Consider the following 12321-nt stretch of genomic DNA (forward strand, 5'->3'; position numbering starts at 1 on the left):
ATACATACAATAAACAGGTTCCTCCTAACAAAAAGAAGTAACTTCTTGTTCAAAGACAGAACAATGTCACTATTGTTACAGTGTTGTTACCTCATCATTCTTAATAGATTCCAATCCTGAAGTAGTTGCTATAATTAAACAAGATTTTTCTCTTAATCGCTTCACTGTGTCAAACATCTGTAAGAAAACCAACGAAAAATTACAAGATTTGGTTAAACTGACCAGAAGGATTAAAAAAAAAAATTCTAATCTTATTTAGTTATCATGTTTCTAAATGTCTTGAATTTAAGCTATTTAGATTTATGGGGGGGAAAATGACCCTAAAAATCACTTGGCCAATGAGCAATCAGCTGAGTAAGTCACTTGTAATAAACCAGCTGATTCAGTCTGTACCTGTGACCAAGCTTCTGTTGGCTTTAATAAAATTTGCCAGGAAAAAATTTTTTAATTTAAAACTTTTTTTTTTTTTTTTTTAATATGGGCTATGTTGCCCAGACTAGTCCCAAATTTATATGCTCAAGAGATCATCCTGCCTTAGCCTCAGGAATAACTATGGCAACAAATGGTATACACCACAACCAGGCTTAATATAACATTTTCATTCTTTTTTGTCTTTTTGGCCATATTAGGGATTTGGTGCATGCTCAGCAAGTACTTTACCACTAAACTATATATATTCTCAGCTCTTTTTAAAATTTTCAGACAGCATCTCACTATGTTGCCCAGGTTGGCTTTGAACTTGCAATCCTCCTGCCTCAACCTCTCAAGCAGCTGGGAGCAAATGCATGCCACCATTCCTTGCTAAAATAATATTTTTAATGCAAAGATAAATAAAGGCAAAGATATGAAATGAAAAGTCAAATACCCATTCTTGACCACAATCCTTATCGCTGAAAGCAATTACTAAAATAAAGATAATTATTTGTTTCTTGGGAAAAAAATCACTAGAATATAGTATGTCTGGGGGTGGAGTATACCTTAGTAATAGATCTGTGTGCTTAGCATGCCTGAGGGCCTAGCTTCAATCCCTAGCAGCAGCAGCAGCAGCACCAGCAGCAGCAGCAAGAACAACAACAAGAACAGTAACAAAATGAATTGAATAGGTCCTTTATACCTATTGGTCCCATATCCATGGATTCAACCAATCATAGATCAAACATATTTGGAGAAAAAAAAAACCTGCATCTGTACTGAACATGTTCAGACTTTTTTCATGTCCTTATTCCCTAAACAATTTAACCATTTACATAGTTACATGGCATTAGGAGATATAAGTAATCTAAAGATGATTTAAAGTATATAGAAGGGTGTGTATAGGTTATATGCTAATACTTATGCATTTTTTAAAAATATTTATTTTTTAGGTGTAGATGAACACAACACAATGCCTTTATTTTTTTTTTTATGTGGTGCTGAGGATCGAACCTGGGTCCCGCCCGTGCTAGGCAAGCACTCTACCGCTGAGCCACAATCCCAGCCCAATACTTATGCATTTTAAAAAATATTTTTAATTGTAGATGGACACAATACCTTTATTATTTTATTTATTTATTTTTATGTGGTGCTGAGGATCAAACTCTGTGCCTTATAAGTGCTAGGCAAGTGCTCTACCACTGAGCTATAACCCTAGCCCCATACTTATGCATTTTATTTTTTTATTGATTTTATTATTTTTTTTAAATACACGACAGCAGTGGAATGCATTGCAATTCTTATTACACATATAGAGCACAATTTTTCAGCACTTGGCATCCAGAGGTTGGGTAGAATGGAAGGAAGGGGTTACTGAGGGACAACTGTACACAAGAGTCATACATCACTTTACAGGGATATGTTCTGAGAAATGTGTTGAGTGATTTCATTATTATGTGAATATCACAGAGTACACTTATACAAAGTAAGAAAGCCATGATGTAACTAGGCAATAAAATTTTATGGGATAACTATCTTTATGTAGTCTGTTGTTGACTGTATGTTGGCATATGACTATATATCTTTATATCTATAATACTCACAAAAGAGATCTTACTATATATACTATTTCATACTCCCATTTTGTACTTGATCATTTATCTTTGGAGACATTTCCACAACAGTATATACAGATATATGTACATGCATCTATCTATCTATTGATCGATCAATACTAGGAATTGAATCCAGGGGTAATCACTGAACCACATCCCCAACCCTTTTTTATATTTTATTTAGAGACAGGGTCTCACTGAGTTGCTTAGAGCCTCACTAATTTGCCAAGGCTTTGAACTCATGATCCTCCTGCCACAGCCTCCCAAACTACTGGGATTATAGGTGGTGTGCCACCGCACAGGACTATCTCACTATTTTTAACAAATGTCTATGTTTTGGCAATAGGATGATATATCCATAAAACAATTTTATACCTTGAAGAAGACTTAGTCTCATGTGGAAAAACTTCCCACAAGGAACACTCACAATACAGATTCATAATAAACACCTGGGTAAGATATCTGATTTTTTTTTTTTCTAAAAGCAGATTTTTGCATATTTTGGTAATGAACTCTCATATTCTAATAGAAAATAAATTTGGGGGAATAGATATCCAATTTATAACACTATGTCTACTACATATGAATTGGACTAAATAACAGTTCAATCTACTTTCTAAATAAAGGTGGGATCATTATCAACTTCTTTTGTTTTCTGTTTTGATTTTATTTAAAAAATAATTATACTGGTAAATTTAACACAAATACTAAATATTTGTGCAATCTATTTCAAGAGAAATCTTAGTAAGGTCATTATCTTCTAGTTACATATCTTATTATATCAGCTTCTTTTAAAGATTATGTCTAATTAAGTAGAAAAATAGTTTTGTAGGGTTGGGGTAATGTTTCTCAGCAGTAGAGCACTTGCCTATCATGTGTGAAGCCCTCAACCCCAGCACAATTAGAGGGGGAAAAAATAGAAAAAAGTACATATCAGCACAATGATTTCCAACTGATAAGAATTTAGGAAATTATTTCCTTCTCTGTATATTCTAATTATCAAAATAACACTAGCTATAAACATCAGAATGAATACAGTAAACAAAGAAGCTCCATAATCCAGGATTAGAGGAGAATGTCCTATTAAATGTTATTAAAGTAACATTTCTGGTCTCTCTTCACACCCTTTATTCTCTTCTCCCCAACAAGTTCAAGCACCAAATCTAGGAGTCATGTTTTATTCCTTAATTCCCCTCATTCCTTCAATCAAATCTATTAGTGAATATTACAGATTACCTTCAAAGTATACTTTCATCAGGCCTGCTCTGCAGCATCTGCATCTTTGTTCAGATAATGTTCACTTCACCAATATTAATGCAATAGTCTCTTAGTAGTTTCCCTGCTTTTATGCTCATACCCTGTAAGCTTTGTATTACACAACAACCAGTCATCTTATACAAATATAGATCAGATTTATAATTTAAAATCATTAGATTGTGCTCTCTTTTCACCACTTTTATTCAACATTGTTCTTGAAACTCTAGCCAGAACAATTAGAAAAAGAAATTAAAGTGATACAAACAGGTAAAGAACTCAAACTTTATCACTATTTACCAATGACATGATTATATATTTAGAAGATCCAAAAAATCCACCAGAAAACTTCTAGAACTAATAAATGAATTCAGCAAAGTAGCAGAATATAAATTCAACACCCATAAATCAAACACATTCCTATATATCAGTAATGAATCCACTGAAAGAGAAATTAGGAAAACTACTCCATTCACAATAGCTTCAAAAACAAAAACAAAACCTTAGGAATCAATCTAATAAATGAGGTGAAAGACCTCTACAATGAAAACAACAGAGCACTAAAGAAAGACAAAAGGTCTTAGAAGATGGAAAGATCTCATGCTCCTGGATAGGCAGAATTAATATTGTCAAAATGGTCATAATACCAAAAGCGTTATACAGATTTATTGCAATTCTTATTAAAATCCCAACAACATTCTTCATAGAAATAGAAAAAGCAATCAAGAAATTCATTTGGAAAAATAAGACACCCAGAATGGCCAAAGCAATCCTTAGCAAGAAAAATGAAGCAGAAAGCATCACGATACCAGACCTTAAACTATACTACAGAACTATAGTGACAAAAACAGCATAGTATTGGAATCAAAACAGACACACAGACCAATGGTATAGAACTGAAGACACAGAGACAAACCCACACAAATGCAGTTATCTCATACTAGACAAAGGTGCCAAAAACATTCACTGGAGAAAAGATAGCCTACTCAACAAATGGTGCTGGGAAAAACAGAAAACCACATGTAACTAAATGAAATCAAACCTCTATCTCATCCTGCATGAAACTTAACTCAAAGTGGATCAAAGGCTTAGGCGCTACGACAGAGACCCTGTGCCTACTAAAAGAAAAAGTAGGCCCAGATCTTCACCGTGTTGGCCTAGGATCTGACTTCTTTCACAAGACTCTTCAACCTCAAAAAATAAAATCAAGAATCAATACATAGGATGGATTCAAACTAAAAAGCTTCTTCTCAGCAAAAGAAACGAACTGAACAGACATTTCACAGAAGAAATACAATCGATCAACAATGTATGAAAAATGTTCAACATCTCTAGCAATTAAAGAAATTCAGATCAAAACTACTCTCAGATTTCATCTCACTCCAGTCAGAATGGCAATCATCAAGAATATAGGCAATCATAAATGTTGGTGAGGATGTGGGAGAAAAGGTATACTCATACATTGCTGATGGGACTGCAAACTGGTGATACCTCTATGGAAACCAGTATGGAGATTCCTCAGAAAACTTGGAATGGAACCACCATTTGACCCAGCCATCCCACTCCTTGGTTTATACCCAAAGGACTTAAAATCAGCATACTATAGTGACACGGCCACGTCAATGTTTATAGCAGCTCAATTCACAATAGCGGAACTATGAAATCAACGTAGGTGCCCTTCAATATATGAATGGATAAAGAAAATGTGGTATATATATTTGATGGACTATTACTCAGCTTTAAAGAAGAATGAAATTATGGCCTTTGCCAGCAAAAGGATGGAGTTGGAGAATATCATGCGAAGTGAAATAAGCCAACCCCCCAAAACCAAAGGCCGAATGTTCTCTCTGATATGCAATTGCTAATTCACAATAGAGGGGTGGGGCGCTAGGGAAGTCTAGAGTTACTTTAGATTAGGTAGAGGGGAATGAAGGGAGGGGAGGGAAAGTGGGGATAGGAAGGATAATAGAATGAAACAGACGTTATTACCTTATGTACATGTATGACTGCATGACTGATGTGATTCTACAACATGTATAATCAGAAAAATGAGAAATTATACCCCATAAATGTATGATATTTCAAAGTGCATAAATACATTCTACTGTCATGTATAACTAATTAAAACAAAAAAAAATTTTTTAAATCACTCAATTGTTTCCTACTGTCCTCAAAAGTACAAATATTCCTCTTTAATTTGACCCATAAGGTCTATATGATCTGGTACATGGTTGCTCCTTTGACTTTATTCCTACTTTTCCCTCCCCTTCCTTCTTATTTTAGTTAACGATGGGCAACATATGACAGTGGTCCTACAAGATTATAACAAGGCTAAAAACCTATTGCATACGGACATGTAAAAGTATAGCACACACAATTAGGTGTAGCAAATACTACTTGATAATGATAAGAAATGATATGGTTCATGTATTTACCATACAACACTTTCAAAAAATTGATTGATTTGTGGTGCTTAAGATTCAACCAAGGAGGCCTCATGTATGCTAAGTATGTGTTCTACCACTGATCTACAGCCCCAGCTCCTATATTATGCTTTTTATTATTATTTTGGAGTGTTCTCTAGTTTACTATAAACAATATACCATGTTACACTGGCAGCAGTCTCATATTTTGTGTTTTTTCAATTTCTTGATTGCACAGGAGGCCACATTAAAGGACTGACTTGGTTACTATTTAACTTTGTGTAAATAAATGCCAAGATGTTCAAATAAGAATGAAATCACTTAATGATGCATTTAACAGAATGTATCCTCATTGGTAAGTGACACATGACTGTACAAAACCAATATCTGATCAGTTTACATTTGTAGTTTACCTGGAGTATCCATGTTATCATGTCCTTTTGGCCTTCTAACTGGGGAATTCCTTTGAGTTTTTCTAAAAGCATTTGTATATTCTGAGCATTCATGGCTGAACTTCCCAATCCTTTTTTAAAACACAAAATTACACATAAAAAACATCTTTATAATTATGTAAAAATTACAATTCTTAATTAATGTTATACTGATAACCAGGGTCTGCTAATCATTCCCTTAATTCTCCAGTGGAAGATTATGCAATTACATAAAAGCACTGAGTTAGCATTATATGAAGTGATAAGTACAAAATTTAAAAATAATGTATGTGTGCTTATTTCAAGTCTCTTTCCTATGTATTCCACTAGTATTGCTAAGCAAAAGCTACCCTTAGGACTGTCTCTCACATTTCCTTGGCTAACTGTTTAAGCAAAAGTGTTTCAGAAAGAAAATATATATGTGGGAGATGTTATATCCATTAACTAAACAGGTTTATGATGTCTTCAATGATCCAAAAAATACAATGTGTAAACAGAAAATGAGATCCTTTTCTTGCAACTATTGGTTTTACAACAATGTCCCTGGAATGTCTTTGAGAAATGTATCTTAATCAGGTAGCATTTAATAAAAATCTAATCTAAACCTAACTGAAAACAGTACAAAATGAATATACTATCAATAAAACTTCTGCAATCATTTAAAATTCAGAAATATTAATATCTTCCACATATGGACAATATGAATATTATGGTTGATGCATCAATATTTGGAAATATTGAGACAAAGAATCAAAGTAAGAAACCACTAATACTCTCTTATCCCCTCTCCCCCAAAGCAGCAGAAGGGGGAAATAATACAGTAAGAGATTACAGTAGGGATTAAAAAATATAGTATTATACTGAAAAATATTAATTAAAAACTAAAGATTCTACAGAGAGACAATTTTAAGATTTCTACATTTTAAGGTCTAACAGATTAAAAATACTTAATATCTAAACTTTCAATTACAAATTGGCAATTAGATGGATATGTATTGAAAATGATACTCAAACATACTTGAAGCCTTATGGTAAAAGTCAAATGTTACTTCTTCTTCAGGGGCTTTTTGAAGCTGCTGCTTCTCTTCTAGTAAACCCAGTGCCAGAATGTGAAATGCCTGAAGGAAGAAAATGAGAAATCTTTAAGATTGTGCTTCTTCAGGTAATTATATTTTAATTGGAGGTATTAAGAATAAGCAACCTGACAGGTAAAAAAAAAAATGGGCAAAATTTATAAACAAGCAGTTCAATGGAAAGAAATGATGAAAAATGTCAATCCTCACTTGAAATTAAAGAAATATGAGTTGAAGCAAGATAATCTCACTTTTTAGCTACTTAAGAACAGCAAAAGGGGTTGGGATTGTGGCTCAGAGGTAGAGTGCTCGCCTAGCACATGCGGGGACCCTGGATTTGATCCTCAGCACCACATAAAAATAAATGAACAGAATTAAAGGTATTGTGTCCAACTACAACTAAAAAAATAAATATTTTAAAAAAAAAGAAAGAAAGAAAAAGAAAAAAGAGGCAAAAAGCCAGGACATGCCTCTAATCCCAGCAACTCAGAAGGCTGAGGAAGGAGGATTGTGAGTTCAAGGTCAGCCCAAGCAAGGGAGGCCCTGTGTCTAAATAAAATATAAAAAAGGACTAGAGATGTGGCTCAGTAGGTAAACTCCCCTGGGTTTAATCCCCAGTACCAAAACCAAAAGAGTAGAAAAAACTTTTTTTTTTTAAATTTTAATATTTATTTTTTATTTTTTGGCGGACACAACATCTTTGTTTGTATGTGGTGCTGAGGATTGAACCCGGGCTGCACGCATGCTAGGCGAGCGCGCTACCGCTTGAGCCACATCCCCAGCCCTAGAAAAAAACTTATGAGTTTAATAAAATATATAGCTGGCAAATACGTTGGGAAAATTTTTTACTGTGCTGGTGATGGGCAAGTAAAATGGTGTAGGCCAATTTGACAATATCAATAAAAAATGTAAAAGTACAAACCCTCTACTAGGAATTAGAATGACAAATACATTCATTTAAGTATTAAAAGATGGGGGCTGGGGTGGTGGCTCAGCAGTAGAGTGCTCGCTTAGCACGTGTGAGGCCCTGGGTTAGATCCTAAGCACTACATATAAAAATAAATTAATTAATTAAAGGTATTTTTTTAAAAAGTATTAAAAGATGTCTGTTCAAGGGGGCTGGGGTTGTGGCTCAGCGGTAGAACACTCATTTTGCAAGTGTGAGACCCTGGGTTCGAATCTCAACACCACATAAAAATAAATAAACAAAATAAAAATATTGTGTCCATGTATAACTAAAAAAAATATTTTTTTAAAAAGATGTCGATACAAGGATATTCATTTTAAAGTTCTGTATTTTGGCAAAGACCTAAAACCAAACTAAATGTCTATTAATAGGTGACTAAATGCATGATAGTATAACTATGCACAGAATATGCAGCTATGATATATGAACCAGACTTACTATGTGCTATTGTTAGACTGATTTCCAGAATATGAAAAATTTTAACAGGGTGCATCTACTATACTGGGCACTAGGAGAGATAGAAATTTTAAATTGATTTCAAACGTGTTTCTACAGTATGGAATTTTATATTACATGTACTTAATGTAACAAAAATTGAGATACACATATGGCATGACAGCATTGAGAGCCTGTAGACCAACAATCAAAGAAAAAACTTTATTTAGCTAGGTGCTAAATAAATATGCAGTTATAGCTACTACAAAGTGGCAAGATTGGGTAATTGTAACAATACTGAGAAAACAATTACTGCAAGGCACAGTGGCACCCCTGTAATCCCAGCAGCTCAGGAGGCTGACATAGCAGGATCGTGAGTTCAAGGCCAACCTCAGCAATTTAGCAAGGCCTTCAGTAATAACTCAGTGAGACCCTGTCTCAAAATACAAAATAAAAAAGGGTAGGGATGTAGCTCAGTGGTAAACTGCCCCTGAGTTAAATCTCTAGTCCATAAAACAAAAAAGAAAAGAAAAAAACAAACAAACAACAACAACAAAAACTGCTTCTACCTGAGCTAACTCATAACAACTCTACAAAATAATTATACTCATTTTTTAATAAGAACAACATTACTTGCTCTTATACGGGAAGCAGGGAAATCCATGATTCAAGCCTAGACCGTCTGTCTTCAAATCTTAAATATGTTGTTTTCTTTTCTTCTTTTAAAAAATCATTTATTTTTTAGTTATAGGTGGACACAGTATTTTTATTTTATTTTTATGTGGTGCTGAGGATTGAACACAGTACCTCACATATGCAAGGCAAGTGCTCTACCTCTGAGCCACAACCCCAGTCCTGTTGTTTTCTTTTAATACAACTGAAACAAAAGATTTTTAAAAATCATGATGCAATAGTGACATTTCTATCAGGGGTATACCTGTTTTGTTTTCATGAGCCTTTAAAAACATAAATGTTTCCCAAGATTTGGGATAATAAAAACATGAGAATGTATCACTAAAGAAAATTATGCTACATGTAAATTATGTTAATGACCCCTAAGTATCAGTTACTCTATACATGGTTCTGACTGAAGTTAAGACAGGGATTTTCTCCAGATCCCCAAGATCTCTAGGACTCAATAAAGAAAAAAATGTTTCAGGGGCTGGAGTTGTGGCTTAACGGTAGAGCGCTCGCCTCACATGTGTGAGACCCTGGGTTCGATTCTCAGCACCACATAAAAATAAATGAATAAAATAAAAAGGTATTGTGTCCAACTACAACTAAAAAAAAAAAAAAAAAAGAAAAGAAAAAATGTTTCAGGCAAACATACCATTTGGAGCATCCCTTCAGTCCACAAGTTAGAATCTGTATCTATTGCCCGTTCAAATATGGTCCTGAGGATGTACATCATGATATCACAGTTGAGGAGGTTCACAACTTTGCTGAAAGCAGGACAGAACTCAGGAGGTGGTGGTGGTGGCAGTGCTACAGGAGGTGGGGAATATATGGGAAAAGAGACAAACAGATACATTTGGGGGGTTATTCTGCATATACTAAATTGAAAAGTTAAAAAAAAAAAGATGATGTGCAAAACATATGAATTTTTGCTAGTTTTACAGCACTGAGAATGTCAATGTCAAGGAAAATGAAAGTTACTATATCAGTCCTCTAAAATAGTCTCCACTTGCTATCAATTTAAAATTCTATCACCATTCATGTTGTCCACATCTTAATACATGAAAAAGCAAAATGGTCTCTGAACTTTCTTTAGTTGCCTACTTTCCAAAACTAACAAAAACAAAATATACAAAAACCACACACCTCCCCGAAAGCAAAATGAGTCAATTCAGAATCTCACTTTTTACCTTCATCTTTATTTTCTTGTTTTCTCCTTTTCTTCTGCATATGTTCAGCCTATTTAAAAAAATTTAAAAAAAAAGTACAAATGGAAAAATGTCTAAAAGTTGGTAGAAAAGATTTACCCACCTATTAAAATACTGTATATGCTGAAGCACGTATTCAAAATGTTACCTTATCCTAGAACCAAAATAGCTGTCCTAAAGGAATCCATTGCAAAGTAGATGAGAAATGTTCCTCATCAAGTGCTTAGTCTCTATTCTATTCAGTCTAAAATAGTTCCCTAGTACCTATTTGTATGTAGCACTATGATGGTCACTAAGTTATTTATTTATAAGGACAGAATCATGCATCACCTCAACTACTTACTTAAGGTCAAATATAAACTTAACACCATCCTTCAGGGAACCAATAGATATTATTATGTGCTTATTGAAGTGATGCAATATATCACCTATGTAAGTATTCTTACCAAAAATTGAATAATTAGTCTGATGTAGGATTAGGATGTAGGATATTCTAAAAGACAACTAGCTTGTAATTTGCAGAAAAGTCAATATTATAAAAAACAAAACAGACAAAATACTTATCCTAAATTAACAGAAGCTAATGAAATATGACAACCAAATGAAGGGCATGATCATGAAATGCATGCTGCTTCACTGAATCCTCTTCCCTGTAGACAGCTATAAAAGATATTTCCAGTATAAACAGGAAAATCTGAATATTGTCCATTCAACTAGATAACATTATTAATTCAATCTTAATTTCTTGGGTGAGATAATGCCCTCTATTAATTAGGACCAGTATGAAACTACATAAGAATCAGGGACGTTTTGCTGGACTTTAAAAACATCAAGCATTTAAGGTCTATTAACTGCAGGGGGTACTTTTTCCTACCTTGCTATGCTGTGTTTTGGAGTAATGATAAAAATACATGTTGAAGTCTTTTAATGATTCATCTTTCAATTCATAAACTCCATGGCCTGATACACCTGGTTTCCTAAATAAATAGAAAATAGAGAGGTAAACTGCAGTGAACTACAGCACACTGCACTAAGGTTAAATATAAAATGGTAAGGAGATACCACATCCTTAATAATCTGTAGTTGAAAGTAGTGCTGAATCCTGTATATAGTACTATAAAGAAAAGCACCGAAGCCAAAAGAAATATATTTGCTCAGAACATTAACTAGTTTTGGGTTTCTGTCCAATTCTTAATATATCACTCAACATTATTAGAGCAAAAGAAAAGCTGCATCCTCTCTTATAAGTTGTCTGAAACTATATTTTTTAGTTGACGAACCTTTATTTTATTTACTTATTTATATGTGGTGCTGAGAATTGAACCCAGTGTCTCACACATGCGAGGCAAGTGCTCTACCACAGAGCTACAATTCTAGCCCCCGAAAATAATAATGTATCCATAAACATAATACTAAAACAAGTAGAAATCCATTACTAGTATCCATTTTTCAAATCTAAAGAATTAATCCAATTAAGATTTTTATTCCCATTTAATTCATCTTGAAGAATAGAAGGATTATAAAATTATGTTTTAACTCTACTAAAGATAAATGTAAAATTAGCATGTAAAGTAAAAATTTATGGAACAATAAAGTCTGGCTTCAAACTAAGGAGAGTGACTAATGGAAAGGTTTGTTGACTATCTAATCACCTATTATTATAAATGAGTATTTTTCATTTACTTGCCCAAAAAACTAATTTCTTCAACAAAAATATACTTAGTACCTACTATGTTCTCCTCATTCTCATCCCTTCTAATCTGTATTCCATTCTTGGGTGTTCTGAAGAAAACTTCAGAGCTTCTAAAGTATCCATAGCATAAGAACA

General features: G+C 33.7%; 1 protein-coding gene across 2 annotated transcripts in view; it reads right to left on the reverse strand.

The window, feature by feature from the left end:
- Ubr1 (ubiquitin protein ligase E3 component n-recognin 1) overlaps window positions 1–12321 on the reverse strand; it is a 143308-nt gene that overhangs the window by 44231 nt on the left and 86756 nt on the right. For both annotated transcript variants that reach the window (XM_071608165.1, XM_027926017.2), the window contains exons 23-28: window positions 11368–11470; window positions 10476–10524; window positions 9941–10095; window positions 7154–7253; window positions 6118–6227; window positions 91–177 (exon numbers count right to left, since the gene is read on the reverse strand). In XM_071608165.1, the coding sequence (XP_071464266.1) occupies window positions 91–177; window positions 6118–6227; window positions 7154–7253; window positions 9941–10095; window positions 10476–10524; window positions 11368–11470 (604 nt within the window). The remainder of the gene's footprint in view (window positions 1–90; window positions 178–6117; window positions 6228–7153; window positions 7254–9940; window positions 10096–10475; window positions 10525–11367; window positions 11471–12321) is intronic.

This window comes from Marmota flaviventris, chromosome 2 (genome assembly GCF_047511675.1).
Source record: "Marmota flaviventris isolate mMarFla1 chromosome 2, mMarFla1.hap1, whole genome shotgun sequence".
Lineage (NCBI taxonomy): Eukaryota > Metazoa > Chordata > Mammalia > Rodentia > Sciuridae > Marmota > Marmota flaviventris.